We start from the raw sequence: 21,822 nt of genomic DNA on the forward strand, positions 1-21,822 counted from the left end.
TCCAGCGTCCTAGTAAGAGTTGAATGGAGTCTCCTGACTTCCAGCTCAGGGCTATTTATAGCCCATGGCGTGGCCTCAGCCATCAGAATTCTGAGGCAGCTGCACAACTGAGAGGATGTTTCTGGGACCCCCAGTCTTGATCAATGTCTCAGCATGGGGTGTACGTGCAACATTTCCCCTCTTTATTTTTCTCATGCTTTTATTTAATACTCTCATTTTGTTGCCTGATGTTTTGGGAGTGAGGATAGTCAGAAAAAAACAAGTAAAATGGTAAGTAGCAAATGTGAGTTAAGTTTTTTTTAGGGAGAATGAGTTGAAGTTAAGGCTGGCTAGAATTTAGAAAAGCTGCAATTTTCCATGGAGAGAAGACCAAGAGATAAGGGAGGGGTGGCCCAGGGAACTGGTAAGTTCCTACCACCGGGGCCTCTTCTGGGCACTTTCATGGAGTTATCTCATTCCTCTTAACAACCCTTTGTTAAGAGAGGCTGTTAACCTCATTTTAAGTTCCATGAAGAAATTGAGGCTCAGAGAAGTTCTGTAATTTACACCCCCCCCCAACAGCCCCCTCCCCCCCCCCAAGTCACACAAGCTGGTAACTGGTAGACGCAGATTCAACACCGAGTCTGTCTGGCTATGAAGGCTGCATACTTTTACTCCTACAGGAGAGTATGTGTAAGGTGAACCGATGAAAATAACAACAACTGCAATGCAACACTAATAATAGTGATAGTCAGCATAGTGCTTTACAGGTGTGAGCTCTTTGAGCGGGATTAAGTGAGCACATGTGAATATCCTGATAGGGTGTCTTTGTACTCTTTAGTGAAACAGGAGAGGAAGAGGATATATACTTAAGATTTCCTTTGTTTTCTGAAAAATAATTGAAAGGCTCAATTGGTTTCATTTTGCTGCGTTTATCAGATTATTATGTTCTTGATGTGGGTGGATGGGTTGGTGTGTGACTGTGCGAAATCAAACCTGATGTATTCAGAATGATTCTTCCTGTGGATAAGTATGCCTTTGGGCTTGATATTCAATCTTGTGATTAGTGATCACTGTTCCTATTTACCAAGTGGGAGTTTTAATCTGTAGCCAGGTCTTTTTCCTTTTAAAGCCGAATGTCATATATACCCTCACTTCTTTAGGGGGTCGGTGAAAGAAGTGCAGTAACCTCGCATGAAAACGCAAGTTTGTATTCTGTGGAAGATCAGTAATCACTCATTTTTACACATCCATACCCTCAAAATGAGGCTCTGATGACTAATTTTATATTAGTCTGCAACTCCAGTTTTAGCATTAGGCTCATTTCTCCTGTTTGGAAGGCGATGTCCAGTTCTGTAATAATGTGTACATGTAAGTGATGACAATTTATAAATAATCACTGTTTTCTAATGAATTAATGCTCATGTGCAATTATCAGTTCGATACAAACTTAGGTAAAAATGTGTTCCAGCTCCAAAATTGGATTCTCTATTTAAAAACGTCATTCTAATTCACAACTCCTTAAAACTGTTACTACAAAAGAACTATTTATTTTGTCATTCAGCCTAAAAATAAAACCTTTCACCCAAAGTACACGCCTTAATAGCCGCATTTTTATCTACATAATTTTAAACTAATTTTCCATTAGTTCAGAATCCATTTCCAGGTGCAATGACATCAAAAGTTGGAACCCGGAGAGTTTGAAGGGGATGATTTAAAAGCCCACCTCCCTGCTTGGAGACACCTCAAGAATTCCTAGGCTCACAAGGGGGGTGAAGGAAGAGGTTTTGAAAGCTGAACAGGGCCGCTCTTGCAAGCCCCCACGGACGCAGGTCGAGCCGGCTGCAGCGAGGGCCGCCAAGAGTTAACAAGGGACCGAGCCCCCAGCGCCGCGGACTCCCCGCGCGCTCCCCCCGCCCTTCTGTCCCCACCCTCTCGTTTTGGCAAGGGATTAAAGTGCTCCCCCCTGTGGCAGCAGTGACCCAGAAATGAGTTTGATTCACACAGTCCTTCCTCCATAACAAGCCAAACGCCCGGCCGAGAGTGCCTCCCTGCGCGAGGGCTGGGTGTGTGCGCGCCGGCGAGAACAGGGGCCCGCCCGGCTCCCCGCCCGTCAGCCCGCCCGCCGAGGCCCGAACTCATGCGGCGCGGAGCGAGCGCCGAGGAGCCCAACGCCGCGGCCGAACCCCTCCGCAGCAGGTACGCGCGCGGGCCGCGGGGGGCGCGCGGGGGGGGCGCGCCGCGCGTGTGTCCGCGCGTGTTCGCGCGTGGGTCCGTGTGCGCGTCCCGATCCCGCGGCGGCGACGGTGGCGGCGGCGGCGGCGGCGGCTGCAGGACGAGCCGAGAGGCTCAGCCATATTTGATGGTTTTGTTGCTTTGCTCGGGAGTTCTCGGGAGTAATTTAATGCCGAAGGTCGCTGCCTAGTGGAAATAATATAGTACGTCATTAATATGGCGCCAAAAGATTGGGTTCTCGATATGTAGCGAGGAGGGAGGGCAGGCAGCCGCCGAGCGCCGCGTTACTATCCCACCAGTAACTTGGGCATTGCCGGGGCGGGGGCCAGAGGAGGAGGAGGAGAGGATGATTTTTGGATCCTGAGAATTGATCTATGTTGGATCAGTAAGTTTTATTATGATTATTTTTCAATTTTGAGGGGGCTGAAGACTTAGAGCTTTTTCTTCTTTCGGATTTGCAAAGAACATGCGGTTTTCAGGTGAATCATCAATTAAACGCGTTCAGGAGCAGAAGCCCAGTTCAGTTGGCTTTAGTTTATAGAATTTTTTAAAAAGCCAAAGTGCATTAGGCTGCATGAAAGTGGAAAGCATAGTAGCAACTTGGTAGACAGATGGCAATGGCAGAACGCAGGTCCGAGAACATATATGAATCCAGAGTGTGTGTGACCATGGTGGTGGGGGAGGACGACTATATTTGTCCAAACATAGGTGTGTGTGTATAGGTACATCTGTGTAGGGTGGCTGCAGCCCCGGCTCTTGTCACCGCGTCACCACATGTCCAAAATATTCATTGCATCAATTCAAGGGCAGTGAGCAGGGGGTGGAGGGACAGCTTGGCAATTAGATTCTTCCAAATCGGGGTTCCAGTGATCAGACCCTTTACTTATAGCGAGACTGCCTGTAAAGTGTAAAGCCCTTCATCAGTGAAATTAGGAAGGAGTTGCATTGCTAGAGTAAAGTACCGATTAACCATAAACTTAAAACGGATTGCAAATTGCAACCTTTGGCACCATCTGCAAATTGTGGGGGTGGGGTCGCTTTGGTCTTTGCTGCCTTAAATGAACGTGCAGCGTGTACCCCGGACTGCAAGTTGCAAAGACCTTCAGTGCACGTGTCTTGTGCCTGTGAGTGTGTGTGTTTGTGAGTTGGGGGCTGTTGTTCAGTAGCCAGCAGGCTTTCCGGGTTGTTGGCGCTGGCTTGCAAATGCGGGAGAGGGATGGAATGTGGAATGTTGACCGGGGAACCGAATCCTGTCGGAACGGTCCCATTTGCTGGAGAAATTCGATCCCTTCCACCTCCTTCCCGCTCCCCCCCGCCCGCCTGCGGGCAGGAGGCGGGGCCGAGGACGCGGCTGCTGCTCAAAGTGGCGGAGCGCGGCGGCGGGAGGCAGGTGCACCGCACCCGCCAGTGGGGGTGCCTCAACTTCCGCGGGCGTTTAAATAGCAGCCTCTCTCCCCTCCCACCGGTAATAGGTGACCTGGCGGCCGAGGGCGGCGGGGGGAAGGGGCCGGGGGAGAGCCGGGAGCGCGCCTCCGCGGCACGTGGGCAGGTGCTGGGTGGCCCCGGGGCCAACTTTTGTAGCCCGCCTCTGGCGTTGGAGGAGAGGCGGCTCCATGTGGAAACGGGGGCGGGCGGCGGCCACGGCGCCGCTTTCCCGGCCGCGGCCGGCGCGTTACCTAACGGTCCCGGTGGCGCTGCCGGGGCCCGGGGTGGGGGGCCTCGGGGGCGGGGACGCCCGGCCCGCCGCGCCCGCGCCGCGGGAGCCCCGCACAAAGCCCGCGGGGCTGGGGGCGGCCGCCGCGCCCCCGCCCAGGGAACGGCCCGCAGCCCGTCGCCGTCCCCGCGCCGATTCCGGCGGGCGGCCGCAGGCGTTTGTTTGTTGGTTCCGCGCAGCCTTCCTCGCCGGATGGCTTCCTGTGACAGAGGTGATACACAGTTTCCAGAACTGTCTGGGGGCGGGAACGGGAACGGGAGCGGGAGCGGGAGCCGCGCCGCTCGGGGCCGCTCGCCGCTGCTCCCCTCTCAACCGTTTCTAGCCGGCGTGCCCGCCCGAGCCCAGAGGTGCCGCCCGGGAGGGACTCGGGGAGGGGGCGGCGCGGCCGTTTCCAGCGGCGCAAGTGGCTTCTGGACGCGAGGGAGCGTTTGATTTGCAACTGGGGCCGAGCGGATTGGTGCAGCGGGCGGCGGCGGGGCGGGAGGAGCGGCGGCGGCGGCGGGGGGTGGCCACTTTCAAATGGAGAGGGCGGCGGCGGGGACGCCGCGGCGGAGGGAGCGGGGCTTGGTTGCGCCGCAAGAAGGTGTCATCACTGCACCGGGGCTAATTCCGGCGGAGGTGCCGGGAGTTACTTTCCCCTCCTCCCGCGCTGTTGTTTCTGTCGCCGCGGGAGGAGGAGGAGGACCCGGAGGGAGGAGGGAGGGCGGGAGGGGGCGGCGCCGCCGGAGCCGCGGCCCTGCGCACACCCCGGCGGCCAGGCGGGCGGGCGGGCGCCGTGAGGTGCGGTCCCCGTTGCGGGGCGGCGGCCAGCTCCCCCAGCCCGGGCTCCCCCCTCCTGGGTCCGCAGCTCTCAGCCCCAGTCTGACCGGCTCTCCCCCCATCCCCACCCCAGGGGCCTCCGCCCGGCTCTCCTCACCGGGCTCCCCCGGCCCCGGTTTCCCACCCCGGCTCCCCCTCCGGGCGCGCGGGGGCGGCCGCAGCCCCGGCGCCCGGTGAATGCAACGAGCAGACAAAAAAGCGGGCGATTTAAACGTGCCTTCGAAACCCGTTAGGAATGCGTCGTTACCCGGGGACCGTTTAAAAGCAGCTTGGGCTGGCTTTCTAGTAACGTGGAGGCAGGCGCCCCACCTCGCCTCGGCGGGGCCCAGGGCCCGTCGCCCTGTGTTTACCCCGGCCAAGAGGGATTTACATTTTTTTTTCTTTTTTAAGGTGATAGCTGCACTTGAATGACTTAAGGCAGCTACATTTTTAGGAAAGTGGGAGAGAATCTGAGGTTTCCATTAATGGGAATGCTGAGGGGCTTCTTTCCCAAAGGTTTTTCTTCGGTGAACTATTTTTCCTTTTTAGAAACCCCCCTGCGAGAGGCTAGCTCTCTAGTTACTTGTAGCTCAAGGCTGATATCTTTCAAAGCTAATGAACTAGTTTAAGACACAGAGAAATGATTTCCCTGAAAGCTGTTTTAGATGGTGATCCACCAATGGTTAGAGATTATTACTATGGTAAGTTTCATTTTGATCAAATAACAGCTAATCAAGATTTAATCACTTCTAGGTGGAGAAAAGAAGCGTTCCATGTAACTCTGCTTACTTTGACTTAACACTTTCGATACTGTAATTTGGTTTATTAGACTGTGCAACGAATGTTGGAGAGGTTCATAGGATGTTCTGTGGGTGACGCTTTCTAGCAAATGCCTGCAACCCAGAATTTTTATTACCCTTTTATCCCAAATATTTCAGTCTTATTTAATGTCACTTTTAAATGAGATGACTTTCTCATTGTTTGGTATTTTGCTTTCTTCCTTAAGTTTGTGTATTTTTATATCTGTGTATGATCTGGCATTTTCATTTCAACATCTAGGACAGATAGTCTTCAGCTAGTTAAGTGTTATGTTTCTCCATATCTGCCTTCATCCTTATACTAGCCAGAGATAAAGGGAGTTGCTTGACATTTAGTGGAACTTGAACCTGATTCTGTCTAAAGATCATAGGCTGCTTTCTAGTAAGAAAAGTTGGATGGGTTGCCACAGAGATTTTAACTTTGACGAAGGTAGATTTATGTTCATCTAAAAGAACCCCCCCCCCCCCACCTTGTTAACTCTTCCTCCGTTGCTTGACAGGTTTTCAGCCTATAAATGAGTGTTTTAGTCTTATTAGTTACCCAAGGTTGAAAGAGTAAATAGAAAGGGAAAACAATGGAAAAATAGTGTGACTGAGAGTGAGACCAGAGAGAAAAGACTCTGGAGTTCAAGGAAATGTTATATTTTAGAAACAACTGTTGCTTAGCCCAGAGGCTTGGGGAGAAGTATTAAGTAAAAAACACTTAGAAGACTTGGTGAGAATAAAAGCAGACCTCCATGTGTCTCACCTATGGTAGGCACTTCATAAATACTGATTTTTGACTTCAAGGAGGCCTTAGTGGCTTAAAGTCTTATCACGGAAGTGGCTTTACATGTACAGTGTTGAAAATTAGAAAATACAGAGGAGCAAATATAACACATTCCTACCACCCAGACATCACCATTGGATCACTTTCCAGATAATTGTCTATGCGGATGTGTGTGTTTTAGTCACAATGAGATCATTACTGTATATACAGTTCTGTAAGGAGTTTTTTCCCCCGTCAACTAGTTTCATAAGTTCTAATCTCATTACTTGGATGTGTTCAGATTTCCTCATTTGGTCCCAAAATATAACAGCAGCTTTGTGTAAAGCACTGTCCAGTCGAAGATCATTTATTGCTTCTGATTATTTCCTGTAAGGAGATTTTAATCTGTATTAACTTTTGAAAGAACCTCTGACATTGAGCAGGCAAGTCTTTGGAATTAATCATGACTGGATTTTAAAAAAGTTGGAAATGAAAATAGCGGTTTATTGTAATTTGAAGTCTTAGGTTCAGAGATTATCTGTTTGAAAAATGCTTGAAAGAAATTGCCTGATGTATTTATCCACAGAGTTGTTGGAAAAAGAATTATCTGCTGTTTGTGTTTTGGTACGGAGGTGGTGGCAACAGCAAATATCAGGACATCGAACCCTGATCGTGGCCTGTATCTTTAGGATTTGTCAGGAGTGAGGAGGCCATTTGTAGGTCTCACGGTTCGATTGCTTTCTTACTTCTATTGGTGAAGATCTTCCCTCATTTAGTATTATGGGCCACCTTTTACACCATTACAGTTAGTGGCGTGTTAGAATTTGCATTATAAACCCAGTTTTCCCACAAGGTTAATAAAATATATCTCCTCTGGAGAAAATACGACATCTTAGCCAATACATGTTGCTTTTTAATTTGGATCGGCATTAATTGTCTTGATTGTTCAAACAGTGGGAGTTATACCAGAGTTAAACTTCTTTCCTCCCCTCCCTGTCCAAGCCAAAAGTTAGAATATCGACACTGTCTTCAACAATACCTTTTTCTTTTTAATTTTAATAAAGGGTGGCTTTGCTTGGAGTTGTTACTTTCTTAGATGGTGTCAGAAGCCTGGTAGGAGCCTTAATTGGGGAAGTGTTTTAATTCCTGAGACAGTAAGCTGTTTCCTTGAACATTTTAGTATTCAGTCTGTTTTCTCCGTTTTCAAGATCTTGTAGCACTTTATGTGATCATGTATTTTAAATTTGGATAATTAATGTGTTTATTATTTGTAGTATATAATATTTCAGAAAGTTGAGACTTAATTGAAAGAGTCTCTTGTCATTTGCCTGGTGTCTTCCTATAAAAATATTGGTCTGTGATGGTGAGGGTATTTATTTTGATGTTTTCTCAGTTGGTGGGCTCTAATGGAATAAGTTACTCTGCATTCCTAATAGAGGCAAGAGTGGCCCCAGAGGGCCTTTTTACCTTGGAGTGGAAGTGGCATCTAGTCTGTAAGTTTAGCTAGGGTCCAGTGTCATAGAACACAGAGAAAATCTAGTCTTATGAGGATGTTGATCGGGACTGGTCATGTTATTGTGGCCTTTTCTAGCCGAGACCTTGAGTGATTGCTAAGGATGTCTTTCCTCACCTGAAAGCTACGAACATAAAGACTGGGAGATGTGGAATGGGAAGCTTAGTCGCTGGGGAAGGGACTGTGTATTGCCGTTTCGAATCCTTTATTAACTCTAGAACAGTGGTCTATGATGTGCACTTAACAGATGTTCAAGGACTGAATTTAGGATTAGTCGAAAACCTGTCTAATACTTAGTTTTGGCTTTTGGTTCTTCAGGTAGAGTCAAGACATAATAAGGTGATTGAGGACAGTTGGTATGAGTTCATTTTTAAAACTTTATAGATTCTTTTGGGCTTATTTGTTGGAGGAATTGGACTACAGTATCCTCTTGTTTTGAAAGCACTTAACAATTGACGATAATGTATTTCTTTTCTTTTTTTTCTTTTGAGGAAGATTAGCCCCGAGCTAACATCTGCTGCCAATCCTCCTCTTTTTGATGAGGAAGACTGGCCCTGAGCTAACATCCATGCCCATCTTCCTCTACTTTATATGTGGGACGCCTACCACAGCATGGCTTGCCAAGCAGTGCCATGTCTGCACCCGGGATCCGAACCTGCGAACCCCGGGCTGCCCAAGCGAAATGTGCGCTCTTAACTGCTGAGCCACCAGGCCGGCCCCTAAGATATTTCTTAATATTGATCATTTAGTCTTTGCACAGGAGATTTTATCAATTTGAAGATTCGCGACAGTTTCTAAGAAGTTGTTTTAACAGAAAATTTCAGTGTTGAGGGTCCAGACTGAACCATAAAATGAGCATCTTTTTTCTTTACTCCTTACACCAGGGTGAGGAGCAGGAATTGGCAAGGTTGACAAGTTACCAGACTTTGAGCTGCATAGTTTGGTTTTGTTTAGCACAAAGTACACTGAACATGATTTAAGATTTTTGTCGATTACTCATAGTCATCTTGATAAGCATCAGTTATTTCCGTGTTGAAATATAGTGATGTACTTAATATATGTAGGCTGAGTCCTGGTGTTGTGTAACTTTTACACGTCAGGGACACTTGAGATCTAAAACCTGTGGAATCTCTCCCCCAGAAAGAGCAGGTTGCCCTGAAATTGCGTGTCTTTTAAGGGATCCCATGGGCACCTTTAAGTGCGTCCTTGGATTCTAGTCTAGGGTTTAATTTCTGGTGACGACTTTTTATGATTTCTCTCTGATCCTTTTACATCGCTATTAACCGTGTATTGTAGTTAAAATGCCTGTCTAGAACAGTCGTTTTTTCTGCTAATTGGTTATTGTCTTGAAAATCAGATAAGAAGCTTGTTAGAAGTTTTTATAACTTAGTGTACAATGGCCCCAAGTAGGAGCCTCGGGGGTTTTTCTTTGAGAAATATTCACAGGTTTCTAGACATGGCCTTTATTTAAGGTGCTTAGAGCACGTCCTCCCCCTTCTTATTCCCTGTTTGATTTTTGCCTGGTCTGGTTAAGCACTGGAGTAAGTGTGCCTCTGATCCTTGACTTGGGAAGCTTTAAGGTACTCATCAGTTGTCCAGGGCCTGATAATTGATTCACATTTCACTAAACATACATAATGCTGGTTTATAAACATCATGCTGCCAGTCTGTTGATTTATAGCAGGGATCAGTAAACTTTTTTGTAAAGGGCCAGATAATAAATATTTTAGGCTTTGTGGATCTGACAGTCTCTGTTACAACTGTTCAGTTCTGCCGTTGTAAGTGTGAAAGCAATCAGTGGACAAAAGGGAAATGAATGAAGATGGCTGTGTTCCAATAAAAACTCTATTTATGGACAGTGAAATTTGAATTTTGTGTAATTTTTATGTGTCATGAAATGTTCTTTTGATTTCACCCCCATTTAAATGGTTGGGAACTATTTAAATCTGTAAAAGCCATTCTTAGCTGAGGGGCTGGACAAAAGCAGACTGTGGACCCCTGCTTTATAGAGAGACACAGCATTACCTGGTCACCACATTGTTTCTGCTGGGGCTGTGTTCCCTTTCTGGTAGGAACCTGGAATAGCAAGTTGAAGTCAGAAGTTTGATAAATCTGAAGTCTGTGACTCTTAAGTCTTTGATTCCTAGATCCCCTTTGAGGATAAATGTGTGACAAGAGACCCTGTGCACCTAGGAAAGCACACCTAGGCAGTCACACCCTTGAAGGGCACCAGGCCAAGAAGCCCTGTGTAAGGGGCTGTGCATTATGAACCAAGGTTCCTTGCAGAGGGAGATAACCTCTCTCCAGGTAGGGTGTATGTGTCACACCAATCAGAAGTTAAGGCCTGCTTCTCAGAGGACTCACACCCCTGTGATAGTGTTCAGGAAACCCCTAGCACACTCTTTTTCCAGCTCTATCTCTTGTATACTCCACCAGGCAGAATCGTATTTGCAGCTCTCTTCACATCAGCTTGCTAGGAAACCATGTTTCAATTTCCAAGTTAACAGACTGTTGTTCATTGATTACATTTTAGTTGTCTGCTTCCTGATAACATAATGCATGGCCTTAATCTTTCAGATAACCTTTTTCTAAACCCCGGTAAGCTTCTGGGAGGGGGATGCCCATGGTCCAGGCACCTGGCAGGAGGTGGATGGCCCATCCACTTTGGGAACTTGTCATAGGTTTGGCGACTGGCTTTGCCCTAGACCAATCTGCATCTTTGCTCATGCTGCTTAACCTCTCCAGAATTCAATATACTTGTCTTTAACATTATGAAAGGTAGATTAAATTATCTCCGAAATGTTCTCTAGTCCTGCAATTATGGTTTCTTTTGGGAAGATTTCCTATAGACGCAATCCATGGGTGAGAAGCTTTTCAGCTTTAGCCTTGGGGAATATTCTCCAGACCTTGCTACTAGGTTTTGAGACCATCTTATGTTTCCATGAGCATAATAACAAGACTTGTAAAATTGCGATGAAATGTTTGCTTTCATACGTAACTCAGACGATGTGTAAATGCAGTTTTTGTTAAGTGTGCCACTAGGTCTCATATACAATATTGGGAGTCTTTTTTTTAAACAGTACTTTAAAAATTTTTGGTGACTTAACATTGTTAGTGGTAACTGATAGTTTCTGACAACCGGCTATAATCAAGGAACAAAGTTCCTCAAAACAGCTGCATTTCAATCTGTGCGCGGTGTAATTGTCATTAGCTGGTTGAGTCTGGTTTCTGCAGAAGCTGCCTTGTATATCCTGTCTAAGAACATCTGGTTTGAGCACTTAAAAATCTTCTAAAATTACCCTGTAGACACTTTGCATTTATTGACCTATTCTTCCAAGAGTAGAATAAGGGTTTGTAGACTCTTTTCCCATCCTTACCCTTACCTGGCTTCATTCAGAAACGATTAACGTTTGGTTTTTCTAAAGTGTCTTTTTTCAGTGAACTTTTTTTTGAGAGTTTGAACCTGAAGATTTGCCTGTGTGTGTGTGTGTCTATGTGTGTATAATATAAATTAGAATTTGGTTCAGAGACCCCAAAGCAGAATAGAACACTAACTTCTGATTTCAGTGAAATGCTTTAGAAAAAACTTTATTTTCCTGTATTCTGAAGAGGTTGGTCTTAACTTAGTTTTCCCGGTAAATTGTTTAAAAAAAAGTGTGAAAAGAGGAAGAGAAGCTATAGGACAAATAGGCTTTATCTCTTTTCAGAATGTGCCTTCTGAGTAGTAGCACTGTGTTAAGGAAGATTCTGAAGTCACGTCTGGGCTTATGGAAAAGAACGACCTAATTTATTAACCATGCCTGCCATAGATGGAGGAAATGGTGTATTTGGTAGCCATCTCTGGAATGTAGTGTTTTTATTTTTATTCCAAAATAGTACTATTGATATGGATAGGAAGTTGAATGTTTATTCTTTAAAGGTAGTTTAAACCTTAAATTTTCCTGTGTGGGTTAGTTTTTTCTGTTATTGCATATATTTTTTAGTGACCTGCTACTGGTGTTGGCTATTGAAGACTTTTGCCTTTGAAGTAAATAATGAATGGGTGATAATATATAGCATTATCCTATTGCCTTTTCTAATTTTTCCTCCTGCACCATTTCATTAGGTATTCTTTTGAAGCAAGACAAGCCTCTGATAACCCATCTCAGGAAGGAGGCGGAAGATACATAGTGTGTATTAATGGCTGCTCAGTTTAGGCTGGTGCTTTCATGGGGCCTGGCAGTTGTGCTCCCAGGGTCTTTTGTATATGATGAAGAGCAGGGAAGAAAGGTTTTGGATTTTAAATCTTTACTATTATAAGTGTTTCTTTATATGTCTTTGGCATCTCTCCATTTCTGAGCATCTAGATCTAACAGAAAGCAGTTCTTAGATGGAAATAGGGGTAGAAGCTCAAGATTGGAGGCCCTGGTGACTGCCTGCCCTTATTGTTTGGGTGTGGATTCATTTACCCCCATGTCAAGGGAAGTTGAAAAAATACCTTCCAAATACAAACGATTGGAATGTTTTGTCATAGCTGCTGTTCAGTTGCTGCCTTAGCAGCTACAGAGACCTGGGAGGGGGTAAATAACTGGTTGTAGGGCTCGTAAGCAGCGATTGGATTATTTACAAATTGGCAAATGGGAGCTGCTTGTGATTCATTTAGAGCCAGTCAAATTTCTGAATTCCTTAAAATCTTGAAAAATACTTCTATTGACTTTTAAAGTTTGAGTTTAAAAATAATTTATAACAAATTTACAGTGAACTAATGTCTAACAGCACTTGGACTCTTAGTAATGTTCAGGAGAGTAAATATTGCAGTTATAATTATCTGGTCAGTTCTTGTAATCTTTTCTTTTTTTGGGAGAGGTGGTTATGTATTGCTAATATAAACTCTTTTCAGCTGAATGTTTTCAATTGTGACATCTTTGCAAAAGCTCTGTAATAGCTTGGGAGCATTTTCTTTAAACAAATTTTGATATATGACATTATAAAGGACACGTTTTTAAAAGTTCCATTTTGGGGGGTTGAAATATTTAGACAAAGTTAAAACTTTAACACTTAAGATCTAAGCAGTTTGTCAGTTAAATCAAATCTATGACTATTTCTTTTTGACCAGATATAACCCTTTGGTTAAAGTGAGAAATCTGAGTTTGATTTATAGTCACACTAGTATTTTTTGACGTTCTGTGAGCATACAAATTAGATAATGTTGTCAATTTGAAAACTTCCTATCTAGGTGATTAATGTTTGCTTTAAAAACTGAGGTAATCAGCTGGATTTCTTTCACATTTAGGGACAGGAAATTACTGAGAAGTATAGGTCATTATTATATTTGGGTACTTTGTTACCTTGGGCATTGTATACTTCATAGAAGACAAGAAAGTGGCCTATAAAGAAAATATAAATCTTTTATGGTGGGTAGTCTATGATTAATAACTTAGGAATCAAATTATCAATTACATAGTGTTAAAAATAATATTCAAATTGTGTGACCTTACCAAACAGGAGCAGAAAGGAACACTTTTTATGTAAGACTACTCAGTGCCTGAAAATATGTTTTTACTTTATACGTTTTCTAAATACATTTTTTTAACACAGTCCACTTAGATTATTAACTTTGACAGAATGGATGGACACCAATAAATTTAAAAATAATGTGATGGAAGTTACTCTAGGTGAAGGTCAATTAGATATTAAAGTGAAAGCATCTCAGATTCTGTAGAGCTGAGTGAGCATGGGATACAGTTTATGTACGGGAACTCAGTCGTTCATCCAATAGGTTATTTTAATACGTAGCATTGCATTAGATGATGTATAGAGAAGTACGTAGAGGTCTTTAATTGAGTACCTTCTAGAACTTCGTGAGAGTGAAATAAATAAGAATGAAAACATAGTGGATAAAATTGATATTTTGAGGGAGAAACCAGCCTTTCTGCATATGAGCCATAAGATAATTAAAATCACTAGGGTGTAATCCTTGTTATAGCTGCAGAGTTTATGGCCTGATAAATGGTTCCTGTTCCACCACAGAGAGTAATTCTAGTAACTGGACAGTTTGTTTTCCTCAAATGGGTCCCTCTTTCCTAGGCATAGCGTTGGATAAACACCCTTAAATTCTTAATCATCTTATTCTTTTGTAAAAGCCCTTCTATGCTTGTCCCCGAGGTCATTTCTCATTCTTCCTTAGTTAGAATCACATACCAGTCATGCCTCCCTGGGACCACACCCGGTCACTGAACTTGTTCACCCAACTTGTTCACTTGCACATTCCTGGGCCACCTGGGGGTTGGGTTCCCTCAGCTAATGGCTGCTCTTCATTTAGTGCATGCTGATTTTTTTCCCCCAATTTCAGTCCAAGGAAACTTAAATTTCAGGATTTTGAGGAAGCTCACTGTCTCATGTACATATATCCCATGTCCCACTGTAATCCATGAACAGTAACCTGGGAACCTTTATAGTAGTTATCGCACTGAAGCTACTTGTTTAGTTACTTGCTTACTGTGTCTCCCCTTGGGCTATTCCATATCTTGTTCACCATCTCTCTGGCATTTAACTCAATATGATTTTGATTAAATTAATATATTAGCTAATCTACTACATTTTATCCCTATTACAGAAGAGATTGAAGAACAGTAATCTACATGTAGTCTAAACAGGGATTTGGGCCAGCAAGCAGGAAGATGCCTGTGTTTCCTGAGGAGATGGTGCCCTGAGCAGTCACCACATGTGCCTGGTTGTCTTGGCATGTCCCTCCCTGCAGTGGAGATGGAGGTGCCAAAGGACTGTCACTTGACAGATGCAGCCAGGGTCTTGGCCAACGACCTCCTCTTATTTGTTCTTTCCAGGCAGTGTTCTGATTATAATCAGCCTTCCTAGGCAGTCTTAGTCTTTTTGGGCCAAGACCCAAATGCCCCAAAATTAGTATTTTTGTCTGCCTACCTGTTATGCTTCTCATGGCAAATGGACACTCCAGGCTCCTGTAAATTGCATCACCGCTTTGAGTCAGTTTTGATGAAACCAGACAGAATGTCAGGATGAGCCACGTTGAGGACTGGACCCAGAATTCTGGGAGTGTCTCTTGTAGCTGCCCTGTGAGGCCTTGTTTTGCTCAAGACCCTTGTCTGATGTCTTTAATTTAATTTCATATTTAATTTGAGAGGATCTCTGTTCTCCAGAACTTAACTGTAAGCTTTTAGAGACACATACATATGGAACATTTAAGTGATGGTGCAAGGCAGGAGTTGATTGACTATTAAAGAAAACAGTACATTAAAAAGCAAAGTGAAAAAGTTCTGAAGAAGAAAAAAGCGGAAATGAGTGGCACAGAATGTAGTAATATAGTGTTTTTAACTGGAATCATGCACGATACTTAGTGTCTTTGAGCTGATCCCTAGAGAAGAGGTGAGACTGGGGTAGGTGGGGAGGAAAGGGCAAAGGTGCAGCATTAGTGGAAGTTGAGAACGGAGAGAGGGGATGTGTTCAAGGGCAGAGACCCGGCCCGGCTGAGGCAAGCTGGTCATGGGGGCTTGTTAGGAGAGATGCTTGAGTGGAGCTGGGAGGGGTCGTGGAGAGAAAACCTGAGTTTCTGCCTACACTGTTTGCAGTGTGGAACAGAGGGAGAGATTTGCATAGGGAATAGCTTGATGAGGTCACCTCATAGGGAGGATTGATTTGTTGTAATAATTGGAAGGAGTAGGCATGGAGAATGGGAGGGTGATGCTTAAAGCAATCTAGGTATAGGTAGTTGAAGACAGACCTGGGGGGCTGCAGGGAGACTTGAAAGGGTCAAACATTACGGATCAACAAGCCTTGGCAATTGGATATAAGGTAAGAAGGGATGTTTAGTAAAGAAACCGAGCAAGTAGTAAGATTCCGAACGTGAAGATGCTGCGCACAGTAATATGCTAGGTTATATATATGTTGTTAACTGTTAACAGTGCTTTGCCCAAAATGTTGTGCTGCTTTTTCTGGTTACCTGCACTTCGTTCTTCAGGGCTCTGCTCAGAATCTTTTCCTGACTCCAATAGAGCCTTGTGTTGACCATTGTTGAGCACTAACCATGCTGAATTCCAGTTGACTGGTTTGTCTCAACCAGACCAGAAGCTCCATGAGGTCAGGGACAGTCGTTTTCCTCCAGCCCTTCCTAATAGATTAGGTATTCAGTTGTCTGTGGGATGCACCCTATGCTACTATATCTTGCTGCTCTCTCTGGAGTGCTGCGAGTAACTTTTTAAACTGATTATTACTTATCTTACTACCATCTAGATAGTAATCAGCCATTGCCCTAAAAGAGTCAGCAAAGGTAATGATGGGAGGGCCCTCTGCCTTCTCGCGCTCGCTTTTACTGGACGGATGTTGCAGCGTACAACCACTGTGTTGTGTATCTTAAAGAGAGTAACGTACTTTGATTTTTTGATAGAGTAAGTAACCCCGGGTGAGATAAATGAGCCTCATGTCAAGGTTTAAGTACATTAGGGCTGCAGAGGAGGGACTTCTGCTGTGCGCTGACCCCCATCACTGCGCCAGTCCCTGGAGAAGTGCGGTACAGCGTTCTCAACCTTCAGTACTCAAGATTTCAGGGTGGATGAAAATGGAATTCATTAGAAGGAAAATAGTATTTTTACTCTTCTTTTACTTGCATAATTTTGCTTGAGAGAGTATTTCTCTGTGTTTAGGAGCATCATTCTATTTTGGCCAATGCTTGCATTTTTCATTTAGTGGCTGTGGAAATAAGCGCTTTCTCTGGGATTTGTGTTTGGAAGCTGGGAGGAAGGCATTTTGATTCAAAAAGATTCTAAGTTCTCCAAACTCTTCTATTTGGGTAAATTTAAGTTGTCCGAATGAATGAGTGAAGATATAATCAGCATTTGTTTTCTTGTTTCCAGCTCGGGAGTATTCTATGGGCTTTCTCAGCCCCTTTCTCCTCCACACAGTTCTCACCCACCTGTGAGGTGGGAACTGCCTTTTTCTTGCTCTGTCGCATCACGCTGTTACTTTTAAGGAATTCCTCTTTAAGTAGCACTTTTCTATTTTTTTTTAAGCTCTCTTGTAACATAGGCTTTGGGGAGCTGAAGCTGTTGTTAGGAATGAGTGGTCTGTTGCCTTTCCCTTTTCTCCTTGTAACTCCTGTTGAGTCCAGAGGGGAGCAGGAGTACCTGCTCTAGAAGATTGGAAGAGAGTCTAGCTGTCAGCAGTTTGTGGGTGACAGGACAGAGAAGGTGATTGTTTCAAGTGGGGAGTGGGCCACAAGTGTTTGTCAGCTGTGGAAGTTTGTGAATGGAGTGGGCCTGCCCCAGGCCGACTTGTAGGTTGCTAGTGTTATACTTTTGGGTAAAGGGGCTCTGCAGAAAAGGGGTAGGTGGATTTTAGGACAGTGACCCTGCCCCAGAGTAGGAAACCCTAGCCCACAGATAGCTCATGACCCAGATCAGGACTCATGTCCATCTCCTACTTGATAAGTTCTCTTAATGATTTTTGAATAATCAATTGATAAACAAAACCCCACAAACCTTAATTGGGTGTCTCAGAAAGAAAATATAAAATTTTGGAATTATTGATTGAGAGCTTGAATATTTGAATGAATCGTATAGGTCTGTTTTGTAGGTGGGAACAGACTGCATTGTACGAAGTGCTTTCTTCTGTTTTTGACTTCTCTTTTACAGGTCCATTTAGAGCGGGCCTTTGGGTTTTTAATTTCTCTCCTGTTCTCGCACAGTGCTTCTCCGCACTGTTCTTGTGCGCGATACTCTAGGCAACTCCACGTTCTAATGCTGTGCTTCCCAGTGAGGGCGAGGTTGGGATGTACTTTTCTAGGGGCTGGGTGGGTAATTCTTCTGACTTGAAAAGCCCTCCTCCTTCATTGGGAATCGCTGGTCTGCAGTAAGATCAGGGTCCTAAAGATGTCAAAGTGATCAATAATTTCAGTTAGGAAAAGCTTTTTGGATTTGTTTAGAGAGCCGCCCTGTATGAATGTTACGGTCAGTCCATCTTTTTAAGTTCAGTGACTGGCCATTCGACCTCGGTCCACTGCCCTCTTTCCTAAGTGTAGTCTTTCTCTTACTTAGTGGTGTCACCAGCTGCCTGGGAGGAGTTGGCAAAGTGGGCCCGTGTCTGTATACACTGTTTCTTAGTTTGGCTGGGTCGGGTTGGACCAGGCCTGACAAGAGTTGGGGTAAAGTCTGGTAAAATTGGATTTCAAATTAGAAGCTGCCTGCCCACAGTGTGACCTTGGGCAAGTCACTACTTAGCTCTTTTTTGGCTTCAATTTACTAATGAGTATAGGGGAGGGGTCTGGATCAGAATATATCTGATGTCTGTGGTCCCTTCCTATTCCGGCTTGAATTACTGAGGGGTTGGAGATGGCGAGAGGAGGCATTACTTCGTTTGTTTTGTTCCTAGAACTCTAGGTTATTTGGCTTTTAGAATTCTTCCAGCAAAATTTCCCTGGGAAGCATAATCATGCCCAGTGCAGTGTAGATATTCACACATCCAGGCACAGCCTCATCCCCACCCCCACATACACATGTAAAATATGAATCTGTCTCTAGTGAGGAAGCCCTGTGTTTGTCGCCGCGCGTTTTTTCCTGCAGTGCTTGCCTCCAGTCAGCTAGAGAGACTCCTGGAGTAGTTGTAGTGAGATGTCATGAGAGAGAAACCTGGCACCTTTGGGAGAGGACTGATGCGGACTTCTCCACCTCTCCCTTTTTGAACCTGTTCTGTTAATGATTGCCCCTAATTATGTGTCTTTGGTCTTTTTATTGTTTATAATTCAAATGATACTTAAAGCGATTGTTTGCTTTTGTATGCTGTGCATCCTGGGCTGCCATCTGAAGCACAACTTGATTGTGTATTATCCTCCTGGGTTAAGTGCTGTCTCATTGCTTTGCAGGCTGCCTGCTGTTTCCCGGGGAGATCATGAAACGAGGTCGCCTTCCCAGCAGCAGTGAGGATTCTGACGACAATGGCAGTAAGTCCTGCTCTGTTGTTCTTGGAGCCTACCAGGGTTTGGGTCAGTGTGAAAACATGATTTTTTAATGTAATGCTTTAAATAGCTGAGGCCCTTCGCCTATCTGGCGGGTCGGAGACAGCCAGGGCCTGGTGAAAGTGTGTGAGGGTGAGGCTGCAGGCCTCTAACCAGTCTCTCTGGGTAAGGGTGACTGCAGGTGGGCGTTCCTCAGGCTTCCTGTTTGCTACCCAAGGATGAATAATCCACTTCCAGGAGTCACTGGTGAGTCTGTTTTTCCTAATCATCATTTATGGCTTCACAGTTGCTCTTTATGAAAAGGGAACTTAATCGAAGCCAGTTAATTATTAGCTAGTCCAACCTGATACAGAGGGAGATTGGGGACTTCCTAGTGTGGTGTGAAATATTAGGTACAGGTTTTTAGTAGGTCAGGAGTCAGCGCTCTTCACTTGGTTCTAACTTGACTGGATTTAATACTACTGCTGTCTGCATCTCAACTCTCTCGCATCCTCATATTTTCACAGTGCAGCTGAGAACCAGAAGTTAGTGTGCTTCCAGGCAGTCAAAATAAATGTCACACAGCGTCTGTGTGTTGAGAAGCTAGCTGACTTCTCAGGGAAGAGTGCCCTCAGATAACAAGGAAAATTTGTACCTAGCACAGTGCCTGCGCTCCAGCCATTAGCTTATGTTTTACGTTGCAGATTAAACTTGGGAATCCTTGAAAGAGTGCTTGCTCTGCTGCGTGATGGGAAAGATTTTGGGTCTGCTTTCGAAGAACTCTGTCTTAGATGTATATAAAATCCGGCTCTGATAGGAAGTCGGCAGGCCAGTAATGGAGATGTCTTTTTGCTGCGCTGTGGAAATGTATATGTGTAGGCACAACTTTAGAGGCGGGGAGGGCCAGGGAAACCTCTGGAGGAGATGACAGTTGGGCAGGTCCTGAAGGATGAAATAGTTTTAAGGAAACAGGGTGGTTTTTAGTTTTCTGGTCTCTTAAGTTTTTAGCAGATTAAAAGCTGCAAATTAGAAAGCAGTGCTTTGCTGCTATGGGTGGCCACACTGACAGCCGTGGGACACATGGAAGGGGGCCAGAAACCTGAAACAGAGGAACTCAAACATGGCATTTGGATTGGTGCTTTAGGTGCAGGCAGGGAGCAGTGGGAAGTAGAAGTGGTAGTTATGGGAGGGGTGTCGGTGTTTGGGGGTATGTGCGAAGGTAAGCTGCGAGCAGATCGTGCGGGGTTGGGACTTGTGGAGCGGAGGTGGGAGGTGCTCATGTTTGGCACACAGGGGAGGAGTGAACAAGGAGAGACATGCAGGAGTAGGGGCTCCAGAGAGAAGGGCTTTCCTTCTATTTCGGGGAGAAGTATTGGGGGTCTGTGCCCAAGCGCAGGCAGTGAAAACCCCCCGTCAGAGCCTTGAGGGTGCCTTCTGAACTGCTTAGCACTTGTCATTTCACCGCCCTCACCTCCTGTTTTCTCTAGTATTTATTTAGGCTTTTTACTCCTTGAGGCAGAAACATGCCTATCAAAGTGTCCTCAGGAGTTATAAGTACTCAATAAATGCTTGTTGCTTGTTGGAGTACGCAATTTTGTCCTGCAGCAATTACAAAAAAAAAGAAATCTTGCTTTTTAGGTTCTGAATTGATCAGAAGAAGGTTTCATGAATTACCTCCGCATACTAATAATGCCCAATAAAAGGCTAAAAGTCTTATTTTGGTTTTGTTTCATTGAAACAGGTTTATGCTCACTGTTTTCTGTCATCACTGCCTCATTTCCTCCTTGGGAGAGCCAGGTTAGAAAAGGTTCTCCTGGAATGTTCTTTTGGACTTAGAGCTGCCTACTTTCTGGACTAGAGCTACCCACTAGGATGGAAGTGTTCTAATCTAGTGTAACTGAGAACTGAATTTTAAAATTTTAATTAATTAAAATTTAAATTTAAAAATTACATGTGGCTAGTAACTACCATATTGGACAGGCAGTTCTGGACTGTGGCACAGTCTTGTCCTTCTAAAGCCGTCCAGAGGCTCCTGGAAGCCCCAGAGGCCCTTGTGTTAGTCTTGGGCTCCCGTAACACGTGGCACAGACTGAGTGGCCTAAACAACAGATGCTCATCTTCTCGCGGTCACAGAGGCTGGAAGTCCAAGATCAAGGGGTTGGCAGGTTTGCTTTCTTCCGAAGCCTCTCTCCTCAGCTTGCAGATGGCTGCCTTCATATGGGTCCTCACGCGGTCTTCCCTCTGAGCATGTGCATCCCTGGTGTCTCTGTGTCTAAATGTCCTCTTAGAAGGACACCACTGAGAGTGGATTGGGGCCAACCCTAATGACCCCATTTACCTTAATCACCCCTTCAAAGGCTTTATCTCCAAATACAGTGACATTCTGAGGTACTGTGGGTTATGCTTCAACATGAGTTTTGAGGGGACACAATTCAGCCCATAACAGCCCAAGAAGATGAACTGCTTCATCTCCACGTGTATTTCCATCCAGAACTCTGGTTAGAAAAGAAGGAAGAAGAGATCACCTGAAGTTCCACCACAAGTGGGTCCATCAAAAGTCACCCTGTTGGTGATGGGCCTTTTTCTTCCTCCTTCTAGTATGCTCATGTCTGTGCTGGCCTCCCTGAAGAAGGTAAGGACAGAGCATTGAGGTAAAAATTTATAGGGTACTGGAGGGCTAACCTAGAGAGACTACAAAGCTTTGTTCTACCCAGGCTAGATGTGGAAATCTGATGGTGGTGGTAGAGGATGGACATGAAGGTAGGCAGACCATCCTGTTGTCATACAGTTGGTTCAGTATAAGGCATATGTTGATGCTTTATGGCTGTGTTGTGTGTCCAGGCTTAATGTTTTGGTAATTACGGTGGATGATGATACTGGTGAACAAACAATTCTCATTAAGAACCCTTGGAATGCCAAGCCTTATAAAAATATGCTCCTACTCATGCTGTGGAACACCCTTTCCACCCTCTCTGAGGGCAGCTGCTTCACAGTGTGGGCCTCTGCCGCCAGCCTGCCAGTTTGCTTTGTAGCCCATCCTTTTGTGTAGGCCCATGGTGGTCTGAATGGGATACCCTT

General features: G+C 45.0%; 1 protein-coding gene across 8 annotated transcripts in view; it reads left to right on the forward strand.

The window, feature by feature from the left end:
* The first annotated feature begins 1,949 nt into the window (after positions 1-1,949).
* The window catches only part of JADE1 (jade family PHD finger 1), a 57,907-nt gene continuing 38,034 nt past the window's right edge, over positions 1,950-21,822 (forward strand). The window contains exons 1-2 of one of the 8 annotated variants that reach the window (XM_044767244.2): positions 1,950-2,178; positions 18,673-18,750. In XM_044767244.2, coding sequence (XP_044623179.1) covers positions 18,699-18,750 — 52 coding nt within the window. In that variant the 5' untranslated portion in view covers positions 1,950-2,178; positions 18,673-18,698. Of the gene's footprint in view, positions 2,179-2,232; positions 2,600-3,538; positions 3,687-3,790; positions 4,140-4,194; positions 4,276-4,887; positions 5,428-18,672; positions 18,751-21,822 lie in introns of those variants that run through there. The other 7 variants (XM_070504745.1, XM_014839184.3, XM_044767243.2 and 4 more) reach the window with 7 other exon arrangements.

Source organism: Equus asinus, chromosome 3 (genome assembly GCF_041296235.1).
Source record: "Equus asinus isolate D_3611 breed Donkey chromosome 3, EquAss-T2T_v2, whole genome shotgun sequence".
Taxonomy (NCBI): Eukaryota; Metazoa; Chordata; class Mammalia; order Perissodactyla; family Equidae; genus Equus; species Equus asinus.